Source organism: Carcharodon carcharias, chromosome 17 (assembly GCF_017639515.1).
Source record: "Carcharodon carcharias isolate sCarCar2 chromosome 17, sCarCar2.pri, whole genome shotgun sequence".
Lineage (NCBI taxonomy): Eukaryota > Metazoa > Chordata > Chondrichthyes > Lamniformes > Lamnidae > Carcharodon > Carcharodon carcharias.
Window position 1 is genome coordinate 41,709,363 of NC_054483.1, and position 25,024 is coordinate 41,734,386.

The 25,024-nt window shown below is 44.0% G+C and overlaps 1 protein-coding gene across 3 annotated transcripts in view; it reads right to left on the minus strand.

The window, feature by feature from the left end:
• Window positions 1-4,193: 4,193 nt before the first annotated feature.
• dydc2 (DPY30 domain containing 2) overlaps window positions 4,194-25,024 on the minus strand; it is a 111,505-nt gene continuing 90,674 nt past the window's right edge. For 2 of the 3 annotated variants that reach the window (XM_041210154.1, XM_041210155.1), the window contains exons 3-6: window positions 18,941-19,060; window positions 12,528-12,638; window positions 7,228-7,344; window positions 4,194-4,329 (exon numbers count right to left, since the gene is read on the minus strand). In XM_041210154.1, the coding sequence (XP_041066088.1) occupies window positions 4,285-4,329; window positions 7,228-7,344; window positions 12,528-12,638; window positions 18,941-19,060 (393 nt within the window). In that variant the 3' untranslated portion in view covers window positions 4,194-4,284. Of the gene's footprint in view, window positions 4,330-6,214; window positions 7,130-7,227; window positions 7,345-12,527; window positions 12,639-18,940; window positions 19,061-25,024 lie in introns of those variants that run through there. The other variant, XM_041210156.1, reaches the window with a different exon arrangement.

Genomic DNA, 25,024 nt, shown 5'->3' on the forward strand with positions numbered 1-25,024 from the left:
GTTTTTGTTTTTGTTTTGGATTTCCAGCATCCGCAGTTTTTTGTTTTTATCCAGCATAACCTCTCTGCTCTTGTATTCTGTGCCTCGGCTAATAAAGGCAAGTATCCCATATGCCTTCTTAACCAACTTATCTACCTGCCCTGCTACCTTCAGGGATCTATGGATATGCACACCAAGGTCCCTCTGATCTTCAGTAATTTCTAGGGTCCTACCATTCATAATGTAATCCCATGCCTTGTTAGCCCTCCCCAAGTGCACACTAGCCTTTTGGTCAGCAAAGGGAATTGAATACAAAAGTAGGGAGGTTGTGCTTCAGTTGTACAGGACACTGGTGCAACCACTTCTGGTGTACTGTGGACAGATGTAAGGAAGGATGTAAATGCATTAGAAGCAGTCAGAGAAGGTTTACTAGACTAATACCAGGAATTGGCAGGTTGTCTCATGAGGAAAGGTTGGACAGGTTAGGCTTGTCCCAACTGGAGTTTAAAAGAGTAAGAAGTAACTTGATTGAAACCTGAGGGGACTTGACAGGGTGGATGTGGAGAGGATGTTTCCTCTTGTGGGAGAATCTAGAACTAGGGGTCACAGTTTAAAAATAAGGGGTTGCTCATTTAGGACAGGGATGAGGAGAAATTTTTTCTCTCAGAAGCTCATGAGTCTTTGGAACTCTTCCTCAAAAGGCAGTGGAAGCAGAGTCTTTGAATATTTTTAAGGCAGAGCTTCATAGATTCTTGATTAGCAAGGTGGTGAAAGGTTATTGGGGGTTGAGGTTACAATCAGATCAGCCATGATCTTACTGAATAGTGGACCAGGCTCGAGGGGCCGGGTGGCCTACTGCTCCTAATTCTTGTATAAGTTTGTATGTAAGAGATCATGGTGATTGATGGATCATGGCAGGGCAGCCTGTTGCTGAGGGTGAGGCAGGTTTAGAAAGAGAGTGAGCAAAGTGATGGTTATGTCCATTATTGCCTCGACCATGTGACCTGTGGCATCTGAAACACCACTGGAAGCTCCTGACCAAGTGGAGGCATCAGGGGTTGGTGGAAGGAGCAACTGTTTCACTAAAAGATACAATAGCAGGTGAGGGAAAGACAAGGTTTCCTGCAACATTGGGAAGCTCAGAGGATGCAACGTCATCTAATTTTATTCCAGTCACACTCCAACAGCACATGTACTCTCATGTCAGTGGACATTGGCATGTGTGTAGAATGGGTGGCACAATCTGATGAATGCTGCATAGACATACAGAGGAGGTAACTGAGGCTGTGACAGCTGTGGCCACTTCCCTTTGCAGGAGTGAGGAGGGGTCCAGCACCTTGCAGATGGCAAGCCTTGGGTATCATCAGCAAAGTTCAAAGTTTTAAAGTATTGTCTGAAAGTTTATAATGTACTGGAGCTTGACACTAGTAATGGAGAAAAGCAAAGGACATTCCAAAGTAGAACATCTAAATTGGAAGAAGGCTAGCTTGAATTGTGTGGGAAGGGGTCTAGCCATAATAAAATGGAAACAAAGGGCAGGATTTTTAGGTCGGTATGCGGGCGTGATCAGCAGGCCCGGGAGTGGCCGGGGAATGGACAATCGTGATTTCACAGGCACTGATGTAAGCATGGGCACATTAGAGCGTGGAATGAAAGCTCCCTGAAGGCAGGGAGCTGAAGATTTTAAAAGCAATAAATAAAGATTTTAAAATCTGGAAAAGAATCAGTCGCCTGAACAAAGACATGATGAAAATTCTGTCATTGTATTTTTTAAATTTAATAACAGAAACCTTATCCCAACCTTGCATGAGGTTTCATCAAAATGCAAATTCCGTTTGGCAGATTCACCCATCCGCCAACCGTAAGGTTGGACGGACCACAAAAATTGGGGACAATTGGAACATTAGAAGGCTTAATTGCCCTCTTAATTGTTTGCGGGCGCGCTTCTGACTTTTGCGCATGCGTGCTGACCGAAATATTGCACGAGTGCAGGATGACGTTGGGACACTAGCGCAATGCCATCATGCGTTATTTTACACTCAAGCAGGTTGGGCATGTGCCGCATGCTGAGCTAAAAATTATGCCCAAAGACTTACAAGAGAAAATGTAACAGAACAATTGGTGATCTTTAAGAAAGAGATGCTTCAGGTACTACATTCCAACTAGGCTGAAAGGTAAGGGAGCCAAAAACAGGTGTGCACTGAGAGCTGGTGAGTGAGGGAGTTTTAAGGGTTAATTTCTATCTAAAGTCTAGTTTATTCATTAATTTAGCAATTATACAAATATTACTCCAGTTAAGCAAAGTTAAGTTTTATTCCAGCCTTAAAGCAGGGGAATGCAAGCTCTCTGAGAGCAGCTGCAGCTAGTGAATTAGGTAGCTCGCTTAATTTTCAGAAATCTGAACCAGTTGTTCAGGAGCATAAAAAAGGTCATCCTCAATGCTGCCTCATCTGCACTGAGTTCTGCTATCGGTGCACAGAGTGTAAGAATGAGAGTTTGATGACTGAGGCAGTTTGGGGAAGGAGGTGCTTCTTTCTGTTTCCACCTTTTTTCAGCCTGCAGTAGCTGGCTCTTAATTTGGCACAGGGGAGGAAGCTGATTGGTGAGTAACTGGTAAGTTATTCTACTTAATTTAATTGTAATAAATAGCTTTTAAAGTTACAGTATGGCAGGTTGGTTTGGCTGAGTGAAATGTACAAGTCATTTGGTAATACAGAACTTGAGTATTGCTGAGAAAAAGACGTGTTGAAACTTTTCGTCTTACATTCATCAAGGCACTTCGCAAGAATACCAATATAAGGGGAAAAGAACAATTTATACTGCACGAGAAGAGAGTGCTGATTGGTTGGCAAGTGGACTCTGATTGGTAGAGGCATTGCTATGGAGAATGCACCAATTGATGGTGACTGACAGTTAACTGCCAAACATTATTTGAAATTTAAACCAGGCAGCTTGACCCTGATTGGTCAAGGCGTTGCCCTGAGGAATGAGTCAGCAAATGGCTGTCACTTATTAGAACAATGAGAATTGATCTCACTGAACGTATAAACTTTTTACGGGCATTTACAGAATCGAAGATGAGAAAATATTTTCCTTGGATGGAAAATCCAGAACATTGGGTCACAGTCTCAGAATATGGGATCAGTCATTTAAGACAGAGATGAGGAAATTATGGGACATGAAGGTGGTATGGGAAAGTGGAGTTGAGGTAGATCAATCATGGTCTTATTGAACAGCAGAGCAGACTCAAAGGGCTGAATGGCCTACTCCTGCTTCTATTATATTCTAATGTCCAGCTGCATTTCCTTGTGATAATCTTACAGATCACAGATCAGCCATTAGCTAATTGAATGGCAGAATGTGCTGAGGGGCCAACTCCTTAATCCATTGAGTGCAGTCTTACCCTGCTGGATGAGTTGGAGGAGGATAGTGTGATCAACCATGTCATTGGCAGCAGACATGTCAAAGGAGTGCTGCTCCCTTAATGCTGCCCTATCAATCAATCCCAGGGTTGGTACAAATCTTCCAGTCTCTGGATTATTGGAGACTGAGCATATGACTCAAGATGCATGTTGGGACCTCACAAATGTCCCAATGCGCTGACCTCCGTGGGAATTTCTGGGGAGTTTGAACTTCTGATGTGCAATTCCCCTGCTCCCCAAGACCTTATGACTCTAACCTTGGGTGGTTCCATGGTACATACCTGAATAGTTGCCCAGAAAATGTTTGATTTAAAAAAAAATCCTAGTCTAACTCCTGGGTAACTACAGAATTGATCCTCCAATAACTCACACTGAACCCCTGACTCCAACCCCCCACCCACCCCCACCACCTCCCTGATCAATGAAATGCTGTGTAAAATCTTATCAGATCAACCAAACTGCAAGATGACCACTACACTGGCATAGGCAGTTCATGCAAAGAATTTGCTTCAGATGATTGGAGGGAATAGTCCCTAACAATTGGCCTCGGGAGGGATCCCAGATTACCTTCTGTGCTGGGTGATAGTCCCTCTGCCTGAGAGGGGACTGTGATTTATTCCACCACTGCTGCTGTATCTAACCCGTGCTGTCCCTGCCCTGGGTGTGTTTGATAGAGTGTAGAGGGAGCTTTACTCTATGTGAAATTCTGATACAAGAGGCAGGGCCTCAAAGAAGTCATGAGTACCAAATTCAGAACATAAATCTCCAAAATGTTGAAACTCAGAAAGCTGATTCAGAATCTATTCATTTAATGGAGAATCAGAAGATGGACAGTTTGATACCACTTCTCAAGTCAAGAGTTGAGATGAGCTAGTAAATTTTTCTAGGAATTCTCCTCAAGTTTCTCTTGTGTTTCTTCAGTGTGAGTCTAGAAGAAAGCATATCATCACGTGAGTTCTGATATATTAACAAAATCAAAGTAATTTATTACCCAGCTCTCCATCAGTTATTTCACTCCTGTCCCGAAGGGCAAATTTATACCAAGAATGGGTCCATGGCAATTACTGGAATTTGCTCATTCCCCACTGGAGGATAGAAGTTTGGGAGGGACAAGGCAAGCAAGCAATTGTGATATAAGCTTGCTAGGCCCTTTCAGCGGGCAGTTAAGAGTCAGCCACATTGCTTTGGGTCTGGAGTCACACGGAAGCCAGATCAGGTAAAGGAGGCAAATTTCCTTCCTTAAAAGACATTAGTGAACCAGATGGGTTTTTACAACAATCATTAGACCTTTTAATTCCAGTTTTTAAAATTAAATAATTTAAATTCCATTACCTGCTATAGGAGGATTCGAAGCCAGGTCTCCAGAGAATTACCCTGGGTCTCTGGATTGCTAGTTTAGTGACAATACCACTAAGCCACTGCTTTCCACAAGAGGAAATCCTGGAACTTCCTCCCTAACAGCATTGTGGGTGTACCTAAAGCACATGGACTGGAGCGGTTCAAGATGGCAGCTCACCACTATCCTCTCAAGGGCAATTAGGGATGGGCAATAAATGCTGGCCTAGCCAGCGAAGCCCACATCCCATGAATGAACTTATAAAAAACTTAAATAACTTTATGGCCATTTAAAAAGGAGAGGGTCAATCAACCATTGAGAGGATGATCCATCAATCAGTAAGGATCAATCAATGAGGAGAGGATGAAGTTGTGATTTGTATCTGTTGAGTTTTTTTCTGGCACTTGTGAAATTAGTCATATGGCTTTCTTGAGGTAGGAAGTGGGATAATGATGCTTTGGGTAGTTTGTTACATCACAGGTGGTAAACAATCACCCAATTTTGACAGAACTCTTCCTTGGTGATCTTGTTCACAGAAAAAGGTAATCTGCCATAATGAATCACTAAGGACAGTGAGTGTGAGAGGTGGCTATAAAGATCCTGAGCTTTGTTTAATAGAGATCATCTGCCTATCCAGGGAACACTGGGAATATTATTTCTTTGTGTGTGTACAGCTTAAGGTCATGGGCCAGAATTTACTGATCTCCCCCCACCACCCCACCCCTGTTCCAGCCCCCAGTGGGTTTTCAGCCATTAAAAAGCAAGAGGAGATTCTCTGGTTCCCCCCCTTGCCCAATTTTATGCTCGGGCGGACAAGGCCTCGGATGGGAAGCCCACCCCTGCCCCAATTGAGGCCCTTAAGTGGCCAATTAATGGCCACTTAAGGGCTGTTTCCCACCCAGCAGCAAGTTTTAGGCTGGTGGGTGGGTTGAAGATCCATGGGAGAAGCCTGAAAATAAAGAAAGTTAGATCTTGGGTGGGAAAGGGGGGCACTGACTGAGGGCACTCTCCCCTTAAGACCCAGTGATCTCTGGACCTCCCTCCCTTTTCCCCGAGAACTCAACCATCACCCCCCCCACCCCACCGGTGATGCCTCAAGCCTTCCCTAACCTCCCTGCCCTGGGACCCCTGACACTTACCTGGGTCTCCGGTTCCCAAGATTCAGTCTCAGGCAGCTTCATGTATTTCCTCTTCTGGCTACTGCAGTGCTGATCCTGCAGGGGGCTGGAGAGCTGCTGGCCAATCAGAGGATGTCCTGCCTACTGCCAATCCCACCGACTCTTTGGATGGTGGGGTCTATAGATTTAGGCCATGGTATGTGTCCACATTTGTTCGCACAAAATGTATAAATTTTTGTTCTTACAACAATATTTAGTTTTGAATTATCTTGCATGAATTTGACTGGGTTTAAACCAAGATACAAATATGAACCTGACAGCAACAACTTGCTATTTTATGGCACCTTTAATATAGTAAAACTACCCAAAGGGCATCACAGCAATACTAAAGAACAAAATTTGATCCCGAGCCATATAAGGTGATATTAGCATAGATGTCCAAATGGTTGGGCAAAGTGGTAGTCTGGCTGATATTACAGATGTGGAAACAGAGCAATATGTGGTCAGGAGGTTGATAGAATGCCAAGGCTGTGAATGAGCCGGTTCAGTCTCAAACAGTTCACAGGAAGAGGGATGGGATCAGTGAATAGGGAAAGGAGTTTGCAGTGGGGACTGAAGATGATGTCTTTGGTCTTCCCAATATTTATTTGGGGAAAAGAAAACTTTGCTCATCCAGTACTGATTGTTGGACCATCATAAATTAGAGACACTGCTGAGGTCTGGTGAGGTAGAGTGGGTGTCGTGAGCGTACATGTGAAAACTAACACTCTACTTTCAGAAGATGTCACCGAGGGCAGCATGTAGATATGAAATAGGAGGGGGAGGTCAAGGATAGATCCTTGGGGGATACCAGTCATCATCATGCGGGAGCAGGAAGAGAACCAATTGCAAGTGATTCACTAGCTAGAATTAGATAGAAAAACAGTCCCACCCAGCTGGATGACAGCGCGGAGGCGTAGGACGATAATTGTGTGGTCAATTGCATAAAGGCTTGCAGACAGGTCAAGAAGAACGAGGAGGGAAAGTTTCCCTTTGTCATAGTCATGCAGGATGTCATTTGTGACACTGATAAGTGCCAGCACTGTGGCAGGCACAAAAACCTGATTGGAATGATTTAAACATGGAGATCTGGGAAAGATGGACACGGACATGGGTGGTGACAACACGTTCAAGACCTTTGGAGAGGAAAGGGAGGTTGCAAGGCCAGAGGGGTCAAGGGAGGGTTTCGTGACAAGAAGGCTGATGACAGCATATTTGAGGAGTTAGGACAATTGCTGAGGAGAGAGAACAGTTAACACCAGTTAACTTGGGGTCAGAAAGGGAAGTTAACTGAGGTTAAATTGAGTTCAGAGTAGCTGAATGGGTTACTCACCAACAATGGTCCCTGATCAATTTCATCTCTCTCTTGCACAGTTTCAAGTTCAGGTTCCCCAAGCCATTCAGGTGGTACTAATGAAGATGCACTCCCCATAATCGAGTGTTCAGACGACTAATAAAAAAAAATCATTATCAGAGAGAGACTTAGAGAGAGAGAGAGAGCAAGAGAGAGGGAGGAAGGAATCAGATAGAAAGGGATGATAGAGGGGGTATTGCGGAGTGTAGGAGAGACAAGAAAGAAGAAAGGCATGAGAGCTTAAGAAACCGAACAAGTGGGACAAAGGAGAGAGAAACAGAAAGGGAGGGACCAAGGAGGGAGAGAGAAAGAGAGCAAAATGATGAGAGGGATAAAGGATAGAGGTAGAGAGAACAAGACAAACCAGAATGAGGAGAGTGAGATGAGAGGGAGAGGAGAGAGAGAACAGGAAAGGCAAAGGAGAAAGAAGACAAGGAGAGAAAAGATGAGAGAATGATTGAGAGAGGGAGGTAGAGAATTATAGAATAAGAACATAAGAACTGAGAGCAGGAGTAGGCAATTCAGCCCCTCAACCCTGCCCCTCCATTCAAAACGATCATGGCTGATCTCATTTCGGCCTCACCTCCAATTTCCCACCCTCTTCCCATAACCTTTCAACCTGTCTATCTCCTCCTTAAATTTATTCAGCATCCCGGCATCCCCTGCGCTCTTAGGTAGTGAATTCCACAGATTCACAACCCTTTGAGAAAAGTAATTCCTCCTCAACTCTGATTTAAATCTACCACCCCTTAGCCTAAAACTGTGCCTCTCATTCTAGAATGCCCCACAAGGGGAAACATCTGCTCCAAGTCTACTTTGTCTATTCCCTTAAGCATCTTATATACCTCAATTAGATCTCCTCTCATCCTTCTAAACTCTAGCCAGTATAGGCCTAAACTGCTCAACCTCTTCTCATAAGACAAGCCCGCATCTCTGGAATCAATCTAGTGAACCTCCTCTGAACTGCCTCCAATGCAACTACATCCTTCCTCAAGTAAGAGGACCAAAACTGTGCATAGTACTCCAGGTGCAGTCTCACCAATGCCTTGTATGTTTGCAACAACACTTCCCTATTGTTATACTTTATTCCTTTAGCAATAAATGCCAAAATTCCATTTGCCTTCCTTATTACCTGCTGTACCTGCATGCTAGCTTTCAGCGATTCATGCACGAGGACACCCAGATCCCTCTGCACTGAAGCATTCTGATGCTTCTCTCCATTTAAATAATAAGTCACCTTTTTATTCCTCTGACCAAAATGGATAACCTCACACTTATCCACGTTGAACTCCATCTGCCAAATTTTGGCCAATTCATCTAACCTGTCTATATCCATTTGTAAATTTCTTATTTCTTCATTGAAACTTACTTTCCCACCTATTTTGGTGTCATCTGCAAATTTAGTTATAGTACCTTCTATCCCTGGATCCAAGTCATTAATATAGATTGTAAATAGTTGGGGCCCAAGGACCGAACCCTGTGTCACCCTACTTGTTACAGCTTGCCATCCAGAAAAAGACCCATTTATCCCAACTCTCTGTTTTCTGTTGGTTAGCCAATTCTCTATGATGGTGATTGTTCTAAGTTCCTTCTTTGAAGGGTTCTCAAAATTCCCACATTTTTCATATCATCAACAAGGATATGACTTTTGGACTTTTAAACAGCAGAGTTAAGTGTAAAACTCTGCAGACAGAAGGCTGGGCCCATGGAGGCCTGGGGTTGCAAATGCCCGGGCTTATTGAATGCAGTGTAGATTGTTTTGCCTGAAACCAGACAACGAGAGGAGACAGAATACGCATTCTTCCCTTTAATACAATCAACCCAGAGAAAGACATCACCTCACACGAAACAGAAGCCCATCAAAATCTTGCATAAATAATTGCTACTAACTACTAAGGCAGGAAGGCACAATCAATTCAATTATGCGAACCCATTAATACTCCACACATACAATGGCTTTCAGTTCAAAACTAGTTACTAGGGCAGGAAGACAGTGATAAACAACATGTGAACCCAGTAAAAACAACGAGACTACAATCACCTAAGGAAGCCCACCAAAGTCAAACAAAGAACTAACCTTGATTTGGATTCCGATTTAAAAAATTCGAAAGACAGTATAACTGGCCTGGTCAGTTGAGAGGGACTGGGAGGGAAACCAGTTAGCAGGCAGTGAGCAGTTGGGAGTGGTTGAAACAGAGTTTAAGCAAGAAGATCTGGAGGTTTGCAGACCCTCAGGCAACATCACGGTGAGCGGCACGGGGTGGCAGGCTCAACCGAAGACAACAAGGTCACAACAGCAGCCCTCCACGAAGATCGACCACCCACTCAACTGAAGAACCTTCTCAGATTCCACAGACCAGGACCGCGTGGGGATGGCAGGCCCCAGAGGACACAAAAGCGTACTCCAAAACTGCAACCGGCTTATCGGCTGAATTTTGAACTGTCAAGGAACCCTGGGTTGGTGAGCATGATCCCTGACCTTTCCTAGTTCAATTTAGTTAGGTTTTGGGGGTGGGACAAGGGTAAGGGGGATTAGTAGTGTGATTTTTTCCTCGTTATGCCGTGTGTTCCCCATTCTTAACTAAGTGTACTTTGTAAGTCTGTATAGTCTCAGTGTAATCCTAATGTTATAAATTCATTTGTGACTTCAATAAACTCAGTTTTTCTTGCAGCAAAACCAGTTGTCTGCTGCACTTTGTCACAACCCCCAAATAAGTCCAAGGTCTAGAACCCAGGGAGTGGGAGTGATTCGAACCACTCAGAAGTCAGAGGGGAAACTGACACACACTAACATCCCCTACACCTTCTCTATACCCTCTGCACTACCTGTTACTATTGGGGTGGTACTAGTATCTTCCACCATGAAAACTGAGGCAAAGCGAGCAATTAGAATCCAGAATCCTTCAGAATCACAATGATAGAATGGTCACAGCCAGAAGGAGGCCATTCATCCCATGGTGTCTGTTCGACTCACACAGCCCCACATTCTCTTGTAACTCTGCAAATGTTTCTCTTCAGATATTGATCTAATTCCCATTGGAAAGCCTTAATTGAATCTGCCTTCACCTCATTCTCAGGCAGAACCTTCCGGATCCTAATCGCTTGCTGTGTTAAAAAATGTGATAGAAAGAGAGAGAGAGATCGATAAGATTATTATCAGTGTGAATAGTGTGGTCAGTGTTGTGGGTGTGGTCAGTATGGTGGGTGTGGTTGGTGTGGTCAGTGTGGTGCGTGTGATTGGCGCGATCAGTATTCATGATGTGGTTGATGCAGTCTGTATGGTCAGGGTATCCACTGCAGTCTGTGCAGTTAGTGTGGTGTGGTCAGTATGGTTGGAGCAGTCAGTGTGATGCCTGTCACGTGCTGAACTGGAAGCTAATCAATGAGTAGATTTGTGTTTGGATGCTTTAATGTGCTAAATGATTGGGTGGTTGAACTTGACTTGTCGAGGTGTGGATGAATGGAATCAGAGGAATGTGTGAAAGAGCGGATGATAGGTTTAATGGATATTCAAGATTAGGTCAGAGACAGGCAAGGATCCAAAAGAATGAGATCAGGTAGAAATATGTCAGAAGGGGATCCTGAAAGAGAAGCAAATGATTGAAAGAGAGGAAATCTGGAGAAAGAATGGTGATGGGTGGCTTCTGAGGGAGGGCTGAAACAGAACTGTTAGAAAGAGAGAGCGACACAGGAGCAGTTATAGAAACAGGGATAAAGAGTGATAAAGTAGTAATCATGGAGGATGCAGAGAGCGGACATGAAGCAAAAGTGAATGAAATCAAACATCAAGGTAGGTCACAGCAGAATGGGGAGAAAGAGAAAGGAGCCAGTGAGAAAACAGATTGAGGGAAAAGGTCCAAAGGAGAGAAGTTGAAGATATACAGAGGGAAGTATGAATCCATACAACATAAAGAAAGTGCAGCTTGCTGAGATGCCCATTTCTGCCCAACGTATCATTACTGACCAGAAGAGTCCAATCTGATCAATCTAAGCCTCATCTACACTATTCTCGTTGCTCACACCCATATGGGCCTAGTTTGGGTAAGGGTGGCAGGTGTCCTTTTTTAAAAGGTGTTATGACGCGACAGATGATGTGTGCCAGACATTTCAAATCCATGAAGGAAACTTGATCATGCTATCACAACAGTTTTGCAATTTGTATTTATTTCGAGATGTGTGCCCTGAATTGAAAAGTAATAAGTCCACCAAGACTTCAGAGATTTTTTAGAAAACTAAATTAAACATTTATTGACAAAAGAAACAACTTCAAGCACATGTATAAGTCTACAAATTACTTCTATAATAACTCCTAAAATCCCTAATTAACCTGGCTTCCAGTTACACCCCTGTTAAAGCAACAGTAAAAAAAATAGGTTTTAAACCGATCCAGGCAAGTCAACACAATACCCTGGACAGTAGAATTCAAAGTGGCTTTTCCCAGCTTTGGTTTCTGTAGACAGCAGGCTTAATGCACAAATACTGGAGGCTTCTTACACTTCTGTTAGATCTTACAATGCCTTGCCTGCCACATAGCCTCATTCTCCTTTATACATGTTTCTCCCTTTTAATGCAAATTCCATTGTTCCCATATATCTTTGGAACTTTACCTTTCTCATAATATAAATCTTTCCATGCTGCTAATATTGTCAGTAACCTTTGGAAAACTAAACACACAGCTTAGCCTAGCTTCTCTGGCTAGGTGTAAACATCCTACCATCTCTTTGAAATTCAAACTGCCCTGATTTATCTAAAAATGTAAATTCTCCTCACCTCACATTCTAATACTTCAACCATGTTTATGTATTTAGCATTTCAAACCTAGCTTCTTATGATGAGTCAAAGCCTCCAGACCAGTTGTCTCCAATTCAATTAAATCACACACACATGCACTCACATATACACACACAAACAGAAACTATCCAAACCCTACTATTACAATAAATCACAATAATATTATGAGAACTATTATACTTTCATGACAAAAGTACAGTAGTAACCAGTAAGGTTTTACAACAATTGACAAAGTCATGGTCACTAATACGAATTCCAGCTTTTTATTACCAGATTTTCAAAACGTTCAAATTCTCAAACTGCCCTGTTGGGATTATCCCCTTATATCAAAATGTTAGGGCACATTGCATCTCATTGAGGCTGGAATCAAACATAGCAAGAACTGCTGAGTACATGCGATTTTTCTTACTCCACTCATAATGAACAGGCACACACACACAAACACACGCACACACTCACAGTGAATAAACTGCTAAAATAGCACTAACCTTCTTTTCTAATTCCAGCAATTCCTTTTCTTGCCTCTCCTTCGCTGCTTCAAGTGCAGCCATAATCTGAAGTTGTCGTTGCTGAAGCTCAGCATTCGCTGCCTTGAGCTTCTGCAATATGGAAAGAAACAGAGATAAAAACAAAAAAACTGCGGATGCTGGAAATCCAAAACAAAAACAGAATTACCTGGAAAAACTCAGCAGGTCTGGCAGCATCGGCGGAGAAGAAAAGAGTTGACGTTTCGAGTCCTCATGACCCTTCGACAGAACTTGAGTTCGAGTCCAGGAAAGAGCTGAAATATAAGCTGGTTTAAGGTGTGTGTGTGGGGGGCGGAGAGATAGAGAGACAGAGAGGTGGAGGGGGTTGGTGTGGTTGTAGGGACAAACAAGCAGTGATAGAAGCAGATCATCAAAAGATGTCAACGACAATAGTACAACAGAACACATAGGTGTTAAAGTTAAAGTTGGTGATATTATCTAAACGAATGTGCTTGGTGGTAATGGTAGAGTGGGGGATATGCCAGGCCATGAGGTTACAAATTGTGGTTGAGTACAATTCTGCTGCTGCTGATGGCCCACAGCACCTCATGGATGCTCAGTTTTGAGTTGCTAGATATGTTCTGAATCCTCCCTGTCGCTTGCCATTTTAACACTCCACCCTGCTCTCTTGCCCACATGTCTGTCCTTGGCTTGCTGCATTGTTCCAGTGAAGCCCAACGCAAACTGGAGGAACAACACCTCATCTTCCGACTAGGGACTTTACAGCCTTCCGGACTGAATATTGAATTCAACAACTTTAGGTCGTGAGCTCCCTCCCCCATCCCCACCCCCTTTCTGTTTCCCCCTTTTTTTTTCCAATAAATTATAAAGATTTTCCTTTTCCCACCTATTTCCATTATTTAAAAAAAAACCCACTAGAGCTATACCTTGAGTGCCCTACCATCCATTCTTAATTAGCACATTCGTTTAGATAATATCACCAACTTTAACTTTAACACCTATGTGTTCTATTGTACTATTGTCGTTGACATCTTTTGATGATCTGCTTCTATCACTGCTTGTTTGTCCCTACAACCACACCAACCCCCTCCACCTCTCTGTCTCTCTATCTCTCCGCCCCCCACACACACACCTTAAACCAGCTTATATTTCAGCTCTTTCCTGGACTCGAACTCAAGTTCTGTCGAAGGGTCATGAGGACTCGAAACGTCAACTCTTTTCTTCTCCGCCGATGCTGCCAGACCTGCTGAGTTTTTCCAGGTAATTCTGTTTTTGTTTTGGAAAGAAACAGCTCCTGTTGTATCATCCAGTTTTGTACACAGGAACACAGTTCCCTGTTCTTAAAATTAGTTTTATAAGCAACAATACAAATCGTCATAAAGTCATTATGATACAGAAGGAGGGCATTCGGTCATTCAAGTATATGTTGGTTCTCCACAAAACAATCCAGTCAGTCCCACTCCCCCTGTTACCCCTGTCGTCATTGGAATTCTTCATTGAACTAGGGTTGATCCCCTGGCTTGGTGGTAATGGTAGAGTGGGGGATATGCCAGGCCATGAGGTTACAAATTGTGGTTGAGTACAATTCTGCTGCTGCTGATGGCCCACAGCACCTCATGGATGCTCAGTTTTGAGTTGCTAGATATGTTCTGAATCTATCCCGTTTAGCATGGTGGTAGTGCCACACAACATGATGGAGGGTATCCTCAATGTGAAGACATGTGAAAATTAATGTCTCCACAAGGACTGTGCGGTGGTCACTCCTATCGATACTGTTATGGACAGATGCACCTGTGACAGGTAGATTGGTGAGGACTAGATCAAGTGGATTTTTCCCCTCTTGTTGGTTCCCTTACCACCTGTCGCTGGTTTAAGGTGGTAGGGGTGGGGGATGAGAAGTGGGGGGGTGGTGGTTGTAGGGACAAGCAAGCAGTGATAGGAGCAGATAATCAAAAGATGTCAAAGACAAAAGAACAAAGAGGTGTTGAAGGTGGTGATATTATCTAAGAGAACATACTAATTAAGAATGGATGGCAGGACACACAAGGTGTGTCTAGTGGGGGTGGGGTGAAATAAGACTAACAGGGCATAAGAGGTATAGATTTAAAAATAATGGAAATAGATGGGAAAAGAAAAATCTATATAAATTATTGGAAAAAACAAAAGGCGGGGGAAGAAATGGAAAGGGGGTAGGGATCCACCTTGTGTGTCCTGCCATCCATTCTTAATTAGCACATTCTCTTAGATAATATCACCACCTTCAATACCTCTTTGTTCTTTTGTCTTTGACATCTTTTGATTATCTGCTCCTATCACTGCTTGCTTGTCCCTACAACCACCACCCCCCCACTTCTCTCCCCCCACCCCTCCCACCTTAAACCAGCTTATATTTCACCCTCTCCTAATTTTACTCAGTTCTGTTGAAGGGTCATGAGGACTCGAAACGTCAACTTTATTCTTCTCTGCCGATGCTGCCAGACCTGCTGAGTTTTTCCAGGTAATTCTGTTTTTGTATTAGTAAAGAGGACTTTGCAGGATCGACAGGGTGGGATGTGCCATTGTCATTTCCATACCTAGGTCAATGTCAGATGGTCCGTTCACAAAGGAGGACACAAATAACACCAGAAATGTTGGGGAACATAGGGTTTAGTGAGAGGGAGGAACTGAAAGAAATCAGTATTAGTACGGAAATGGTGTTAGAGAAATTGATGGGATTGAAGGCCGATAAAACCCCAGGGCCTGATAATCTACATCCCCGAGTACTTAAGGAAGTGGCCCTAGAAATAGTGGATGCATTGGTGGTCATCTTCTGAGATTCTATAGACTCTGGAACAGTTCCTACAGATTGGAGGGTAGCTAATGTAATCCCACTAATTAGGTACAGGGTAGAGAGAAAACAGGGAATTATAGACCAGTCAGCCTGACGTCGGTGGTGGGGAAAATTCTAGAGTCCATTATAAAAGATTTAATAGCTGAGCACTTGGAAAACAGTGGCAGAATCGGACAGATTCAGCATGAATTTACGAAAGGGAAATCATGCTTGACAAATCTACTGGAATTTTTTGAGAATGTAACTAGTAGAGTTAATGAGGGGGAGCCTTTCAGAAGGCTTTCAACAAAGTCCCACATAAGAAATTAGCGTGTAAAATTAAAGCACATGGGATTGGGGGTAGTGTATTGAGATGGATAGAAAACTGGTTGGCAGACAGGAAACAAAGAGTAGGAATAAACGGGTCTTTTTCCGAATGGCAGGCAGTGACTAGTGGGGTACCACAGGGATCGGTGCTGGGAACCCAGCTATTCACAATATATATATAATGATTTAGATGAGGGAGCTAAATATAATATCTCCATGTTCGCAGATGACATAAAGCTGGGTGGGAGGGTAAGCTATGAGGAGGATGCAGAGATGCTTCAGGGTGATTTGGACAAGCTGAGTGAGTGGGCAAATGCATGGCAGATGCAATATAACGTGAGGTTATCCATTTTGGTAGCAAAAACAGGAAGGCAGACTATTATCTGAATGGCTATAAATTGAGAGAGGGGAATGTGCAACGAGACCTGGGTGTCCTCGTACACTAGTCTTTGAAGGTAAGCATGCAGGTGCAGCAGGCAAATGGCTTTCATAGCGAGAGGATTCAAGTACAGGTGCAGGGATGTCTTGCTGCAATTAAACAGGGCCTTGGTGAGACCACACCTGGAATATTGTGTGCAGTTTTGGTCTCCTTATCTGAGGAAGGATGTACTTGCTATAGAGGGAGTGCAATGAAGGTTTACCAGACTGATTCCTGGGATGGTGGGACTGACATATAAGGAGAGATTGAGTCGGTTGGGATTATATTCGCTGGAGTTCAGAAGAATGAGGGGGGATCTCACAGAAATCTATAAAATTCTAACAGAACTAGACAGGGTAGATGCAGGAAGGATGTTCCCAATGGTGGGGGAGTCCAGAACCAGGAGTCACAGTCTGAGGATACGGGGTAGACCATTTAGGACTGAGATGAGGAGAAATTTCTTCACCCAGAGAGTGGTGAGCCTGTGGAATTCGCTACCACAGAAAGTAGTTGAGGCCAAAACATTGTATGTTTTCAAGAAGGAGCTAGATATAGCTCTTGGTGTGAAAGCAATCAAAGGATAGGGGGAGAAAGCGGGAGCAGGCTATTGAGTTGGATGATCAGCCATGATCATAATGAATGGCGGAGCAAGCTCGAAGGGCCGAATGGCCCAATCCTGCTCCTATTTTCTATGTTCCTATGTTCGGTTTTATTCCTTTTTGACTTCCCTGCAGTCGTTGGTAGAACTGAGTGGTATTAATGAACAGATGGGTTTTTGCAACAATCAGTAAAAGTTTCATGGTCACTATTATTGAGACGAGCTTTATTTTCCAAAATTATTAATTAATAAATTCAATTTAAATTGCACCTGGTGTCACAGTGGGATTTGAATGTATTTCACCAGAGCATTTGCCTGGGCCTCTAGATAATTACTCCAGTGGCATTACCACTACACCACCACACTCCCCAATTTATCCTCCTTAAATGCTCTCTACTGCCCTAGCTTGAACTTGTATCTTTCACTTGTATCTTGTACCTTTCACTAGTTTCTCTCCTATCTCCCCTCTCCAAGCTCATCCTGTCCATGAGACCTACTTCCTGTTCCCTCGATCCTATTCCCGCTAAACAGCTGATCAACCAACTTCCCCTACTGATCCTCTTGTTAATTGATATTGGTAAGGGTTCTCTCTCTGGATGTTGTCCCCCTCTCTTTTAAATTTGCTGTCATCACCCTCCTCCTCAAAACAAATCAACCTTGATCCCACCATCCTTGCAAATTACTGTCCTATCTCCAGTCTCCCTGTCCTCTCCAAAGTACTTGAATGTGTTGTCACCTCCCAAATCCCTGCCCTTCTTTCCTGGAACTCCACTGGAACCTCCAATCAGGTTTCTGCCTCTTCCATGGAACTGAAACAGCTCCTATCAAAGTCAAAAACTGACATCCTATTTGACTCTGACAAAGGTAAACTTTACCTCTTGTCCTTCTTGATCTGTTTGCAGTTTTTGACACTGTTGACCACACCATCCTCCTCCAACACCTCTCCACTGTTGTCCAGCTGGGTGGGACTGCTCTCACCTGCTTCCATTCTTACCTATCTAATCATAGCCAGAGAATCACTTGCAATGACATCTCTTCCTGCTCCCCCAAGGATCAGTGACATCATCTGAAAGCGCAGTGTTAATTTTCACATGTTGACGACATCTAGCTCCAGCTCACCACCAATTTCTCTTGATTCTTTCACTGTTGCTAAATTGTCAGACTGTTTATCTAATATCCAGCACTGGATGAGAAGAAATTTCTTCCAATTGAATACTGGGAAAACTGAAGTTATTGTTTCTGCTTCAAACTCCATTCCCTAGCTACTGGCTCCATCCTTTTCACAGTCCGAGATTAAGCCAGTCTGTTTGCAACCTTGATGTCACATTTGATCCTGAGATGAGCTGGCAATCTCATATTTGTGCCATCACCAAAATTATTTCCACCTCAATAACATTGCCTGACTTTGCCCCTTTCTCAGCTCATCCGCTGCTGAAACTCTCATTCATACCCTTGTTACCTCTACAGTCTTAACTATTCCAATGCACTCCTGGCTGGTCTCCTTTGCAAACTTGAGGTCACCCAAAACCCTGTTGCTCATGTGTTAACTTACACCAAGTCCCATTGCCCTGTTACCCCTGTCGTTGCTGACCTACATTGTTTTCCTGATCAATGTTTTGATTTTAAAATTCTTATCCTTATTTTCAAATCCCTCCATGGGCTGTCCCACATTCCTCTGGGTTATCTGCACTCCTCTAATTCTAGCCTCTTGTATATCCTGATTTTAATTATTTCATCATTGGTAGCCGTGCCTTCAGTTGCCTGGGCCCCAGGCTCTGGAATTCCCTCCCTACATCTTTCCACTTTGGGACATTTTATTACATGAGACATTTTATTACATGAAAGGTGCTATACAAATTTAAGTTAATAATCCAAAAGAAAGAAAAGAAACCTGAACCAAAAACAGAGGTTGCCTTAAGGTCAGGTAGGGGTTGGGCAATTCCAATGGCTGCATGCCTATAATTCTAGGATTCACAGTTCCATTATGGTGATGTTGCACAAATTTCTTGGCAGTGCGCCTCATGAGGTTTACACTGTGGAGCAATGCAACTCTCCTGTTTCCCCAGCATAAGCTGAAGCATGGGAGAAAGGTCAAGGCAAGTATGAAAGTCTCTGCCTCTGCATTTCAGTTCTGGGAGTGGGATGGGAGACCCAATTCAAATGATCAACCCAACCAATAAAAAAGTTACAAAGCAGTGGTGGGGAGCAGGTGTGAAAGTATTAATATATAAACTGCTGGTGTGGTGCAATGTGTCACTTACCAACTTTTGTTCGTGCGCCTGCTGAATCTCAAACAGTTCAGCCCGTAGCTGTTCCTGTAGAGCTGTCTCCTTTATTGCTTCTTCCCTCTCTTTGTCCAGCTTTTCAAGCTCCACTTCACTCTTTAAAACAGAATGGTAGTATGTCAAATTACAACATGATTTACAAGTATTTACACTATCATGAACTCAGCTGGTGTTAATTGCTGGGCAAACCAAATCCCAGAGGGAAACTTGGCTTATAGGCTATACCTTTCTTTTTGCATTCTGAAAACGAGAAGATGTACTGATCTCAGTAGTAAAAGGTCCAATAACACTTTTGGGATTTTAAAATTGAAAGTAAAAGTTTTATAAATAAGAATAAAAGAAAACTTGAACACACAATATTAAAGTTACACAATTAAGGTTAGTCTTACAAAACATTCTCCAAGAAGACTCTACTTGGTCAGACCCACAAGTAAACATTTCCAGGCAACATTCGGTTATAGATAAAAACAAAAAAACTGCGGATGCTGGAAATCCAAAACAAAAACAGAATTACCTGGAAAAACTCAGCAGGTCTGGCAGCATCGGCAGAGAAGAAAAGAGTTGACGTTTCGAGTCCTCATGACCCTTCGACAGAACTTGAGTTCGAGTCCAGGAAAGAGCTGAAATATAAGCTGGTTTAAGGTGTGTGTGTGGGGGGCGGAGAGATAGAGAGACAGAGAGGTGGAGGGGGGGGGTGTGGTTGTAGGGACAAACAAGCAGTGATAGAAGCAGATCATCAAAAGATGTCAACGACAATAGTACAATAGAACACATAGGTGTTAAAGTTAAAGTTGGTGATATTATCTAAACGAATGTGCTAATTAAGAATGGATGGTAGGGCACTCAAGGTATAGCTCTAGTGGGGTTTTTTTTTATTTTTTTAAATTTTTTTTTATAATGGAAATAGGTGGGAAAAGGAAAATCTTTATAATTTATTGAGAAAAAAAGGAAGGGGGAAACAGAAAGGGGGTGGGGATGGGGGAGGGAGTTCACGACCTAAAGTTGTTGAATTCAATATTCAGTCCGGAAGGCTATAAAGTCCCTAGTCAGAAGATGAGGTGTTGTTCCTCCAGTTTGCGTTGGGCTTCACTGGAACAATGCAGCAAGCCAAGGACAGACATGTGGGCAAGAGAGCAGGGTGGAGTGTTAAAATGGCAAGCGACAGGGAGGTTTGGGTCATTCTTGCGGACAGACCGCAGGTGTTCTGCAAAGCGGTCGCCCAGTTTACGTTTGGTCTCTCCAATGTAGAAGAGACCACATTGGGAGCAACGAATGCAGTAAACTAAGTTGGGGGAAATGCAAGTGAAATGCTGCTTCACTTGAAAGGAGTGTTTGGGTCCTTGGACGGTGAGGAGAGAGGAAGTGAAGGGGCAGGTGTTGCATCTTTTGCGTGGGCATGGGGTTGTGCCATAGGAGGGGGTTGAGGAGTAGGGGGTGATGGAGGAGTGGACCAGGGTGTCCCGGAGGGAACGATCCCTACGGAATGCCGATAAGGGGGGTGAAGGGAAGATGTGTTTGGTGGTGGCATCATGCTGGAGTTGGCGGAAATGGCGGAGGATGATCCTTTGAATGCGGAGGCTGGTGGGGTGATAAGTGAGGACAAGGGGGACCCTATCATGTTTCTGGGAGGGAGGAGAAGGCGTGAGGGCGGATGTGCGGGAGATGGGCCGGATACGGTTGAGGGCCCTGTCAACGACCGTGGGTGGAAAACCTCGGTTAAGGAAGAAGGAGGACATGTCAGAGGAACTGTTTTTGAATGTAGCATCATCGGAACAGATGCGACGGAGGTGAAGGAACTGAGAGAATGGGATGGAGTCCTTACAGGAAGCGGGGTGTGAGGAGCTGTAGTCGAGATAGCTGTGGGAGTCGGTGGGTTTGTAATGGATATTGGTGGACAGTCTATCACCAGAGATTGAGACAGAGAGGTCAGGGAAGGGAAGGGAAGTGTCAGAGATGGACCACGTGAAAATGATGGAGGGGTGGAGATTGGAAGCAAAATTAATAAATTTTTCCAAGTCCTGACGAGAGCATGAAGCGGCACCGAAGTAATCATCGATGTACCGGAGAAAGAGTTGTGGAAGGGGGCCGGAGTAGGACTGCAACAAGGAATGTTCCACATACCCCATAAAGAGACAGGCATAGCTAGGGCCCATGCGGGTACCCATAGCCACACCTTTTATTTGGAGGAAGTGAGAGGAGCTGAGGGAGAAATTGTTCAGCGTGAGAACAAGTTCAGCCAGACGGAGGAGAGTAGTGGTGGATGGGGATTGTTCGGGCCTCTGTTCGAGGAAGAAGCTAAGGGACCTCAGACCATCCTGGTAGGGGATGGAGGTGTAGAGGGATTGGACGTCCATGGTGAAGAGGAAGCGGTAGGGGCCAGGGAACTGGAAATTGTTGATGTGACGTAAGGTGTCAGAGGAATCACGGATGTAGGTGGGAAGGGACCGGACAAGGGGAGAGAGAAGGGAGTCAAGGTAACGAGAAATGAGTTCTGTGGGGCAGGAGCAAGCTGAGACGATCGGTCTACCGGGGCAGTTCTGTTTGTGGATTTTGGGTAGGAGATAGAAGCGGGCCGTCCGAGGTTGGGCGACTATCAGGTTGGAAGCTGTGGGAGGGAGATCCCCAGAGGAGATGAGGTCAGTGACAGTCCTGGAAACAGTGGCTTGATGTTCAGTGGTGGGGTCATGGTCCAGGGAGAGGTAGGAGGAAGTGTCTGCGAGTTGACGCTCAGCCTCCACGAGGTAGAGGTCAGTGCGCCAGACAACAACAGCACCACCCTTGTCAGCGGGTTTGATGACAATGTCAGGGTTGGACCTGAGAGAATGGAGTGCAGTAAGTTCAGAGAGAGACAGGTTAGAATGGGTGAGAGGAGCAGAGAAATTGAGACGACTAATGTCGCGCCGACAGTTCTCAATGAAAAGATCGAGAGAAGGTAAGAATCCAGAGGGAGGGGTCCAGGTGGAGGGAGAATATTGGAGATGGGTAAAAGGATCCGTTGAACTGGGAGAGGACTCCTGCCCAAAGAAGTGAGCCCGGAGACGAAGACGGCGGAAGAAGAGTTCAGTATCATGCCGAGCCCGAAATTCATTGAGGTGAGGGCGTAAGGGTATGAAACTAAGTCCTTTGCTGAGTTCTGTCGAAGGGTCATGAGGACTCGAAACGTCAACTCTTTTCTTCTCCGCCGATGCTGCCAGACCTGCTGAGTTTTTCCAGGTAATTCTGTTTTTGACTCGGTTATAGATGTTAACTATAAGAAAAAATCCAGTAATATTACACAAGGCAAACTGCTGTGGCTTCAATAGAGGCATACTACATGACCTTGACCTTCATTCCACTCTGCAGTGAATCCACTTCAGAATAAAATGGCTTGTTGCAGTCCAATACTTTTCTGGCTTGACTGGATGGCTGGTTCAAATGCATCCTCTCCCAGCCCAGAACGAACAGCTCCCAGCTCAGGTCCAGGTATCTCTAGCTAAGCTCTCCACAGTAATTTTAAAATATCTTTTCTCCCCTTTCATCTCTGGTTCCATTGTTCTCACACCTCCTTGGAACTCAAATCTTTTCAAATATAAAATCTTTTATGTTTCTATCTTGTCTTTGCTTTTGGGTCAATAAAATATAACCTTTTTTTTTCATTCAAGGGCTGTGGGCTTTGCTGGTTAGGTCAGCATTTATTACCCACACCTAATTGCCCTGGAGAAGTTGGTGGTGAGCTGCCTCCTTGAAGCACTGCAGGCCAAGTGGTGTAGGTACGCCCACAGTGCTTTTAGGGAGGGAGTTTCAGGATTTTGACCTGGTGCTGGTGACAGTGAAGGAATGGCAATATATTTCCAAGTCACAATTGTGACTGACTTGGCGGGGAACTTCCAGGTGATGGTGTTCCCGTGTATCTGCTGCTCTTGTCCTTCTAGGTGGTAGTTGTCATGGAAGGTGCTGTCTAAGGAGCCTTGGTGAGTTTCTGCAGTGCATCTTGTAGATGGTACACACTGCTTCTACTGTGCTTCAATGGTGGAGGGAGGGAATGTCTGTGGATGGGGTGCCAATCAAGCGGGTGCTTTGTCCTGGACGGTGTCAAGCTTCTTGAGTATTGTTAGAAATGCACTCATCCAGGCAAGTAGAGAGCATCCAACACACTCCTGACTTGTGCCTTATAGATTGTGAACAGGCTTTGGGGAGTCAGGAGGTGAGTTACTCACCACAGGAATCCTAACCTCTGACCTGCTTTTGTAGCCACAGTATTTATATGACTAGCCCACTACTGTTTACCTATGGAAATCCTGCAAGATGTTTCTTGTTACCTCTGACTTTCCTTTGGTATCAAACAAACTCTCAACTTATCTAAAAATGCAAGTGTTAGATCTAACCTATTTACTTGTACCCCAAACCTAACACCTCCATCTTTTTCATGTTTTAAGCCCCCTAGACAATCTGACTCCTATCAATCCCTTGAGCAGTTTAATTAAATCATATGCACACCCACACAGACTTCATTACAGAATAGTACAATATTTCCCAAAAATATTTTTTTAAAAAACATTCATTCTCACAATACATCAAATGATTTGAATCAAACTACTATTAACACTCAGATACAGATAGGTCTGGTGGCGCAATGGGTCTCTGAACCAGAAACTCTGGGTTCAAGTCTCACTTCAGGACTTGATAGCCAAGAAAGTTGTGTTCATAGAACCATAGAAGGTTTGTGGCACAGAAAGAGGCCACTCTGCCCATTGTATCTGCCTAATCCCAGTTTCCAGCATTTGGTCCGTAGCTCTGCAGGTTATGCATTTGAGGTGCATATCCAGATACCTTTTAAATGAGTTGAGGGTTTCTGCCTCTACCACCCTTTCAGGCAGTGAGTGCCAGATCCCTACTACCCTCTGGGTGAAAAAAATTTCCTCATCTCCCCTCTAATGTTTCTATCAATCACTTTAAATCTATGCCCCCTAGCCACTGACCTCTCTGCTAAGGTAAATAGGCCCTTCCCAACCACTCTATCCAGCCCCCTCACAATTTTGTACATCTTAATCAAATCTCCCCTCAGCCTCCTTGGAACAGCCAAGGCGAACAACTCCAGCCTATCCAATCTTTCCTCATTGCTGCAATTTTCCAGTCCTGGCAACATCCTCGTAAAGTTCCCTCTGCAATGCAATTACATCCTTTCTATAATGAGGTGACCAGAACTGCACACAGTACTCAAGTTGTGACTGAACTAATGATTTATAGCGTTCCAGCATAACCTCCCTGCTCTTATATGTTATACCTTGGCTAATAAAGAACAGGATTCCATATGCCTTCTTAACCACCTTATCAACCTGTCCTGCTATCTTCAGAGACCTGTGGACATTCACTCCAAGGTCCCTCACTTCCTCTGTACCTCAGTATCCTCCCATTTATTGTGCATTTCTTTGCCTCGTTTAACCCCCCCAAATGCATCATCTCACACTTCTCTGGGTTGAATTCCATTTCCCATTTTCCTGCCCACTTGATCAGTCCATTGATATCTTCCTGCAGGCCACAGCTTCCCGCCTCACTATTTACAACGTGGCCAATTTTTGTGTTGCCTGCAAATTTCTTGATCATCCCTCCTACATTTACATCCAAATCATTAATATATATACCACAAAAAGTGGGGAATCTAGTACTGAGCCCTGCAGAACCCCATGGGAAGCAGCCTTCCAACTGCAAAAATACCCATCAACAATTACCATTTGTTTCCTGCCACTGAGCCAATTTTGTATCCAACTTGATATATTCCCCTGAATCCCATGGGCTTTTATTTTTTTAACCAGTCTGCCATGTGGGACCTTGTCAAAAACCTTGCTAAGATCCATGTAGACCACATTAACCTGATTGAATTTTTTATGGAGGTAACAAGGAAGATTGATGAAGGTAGTGCAGTTGATGTAGTCTCTCTCTGAATTGCTCATTCTCTCTTTCTGAGTTGCTCTCTCTCCCTTTCTCTCTGTGCTTGAGTCCCTCTCTCTTTCTCTGTGCTGGAGTTGCTTGCTTTCTCTCTCTCTTTGAGTCGCTCTCCCTCTCTCTGAGTCGTTCTCTCTC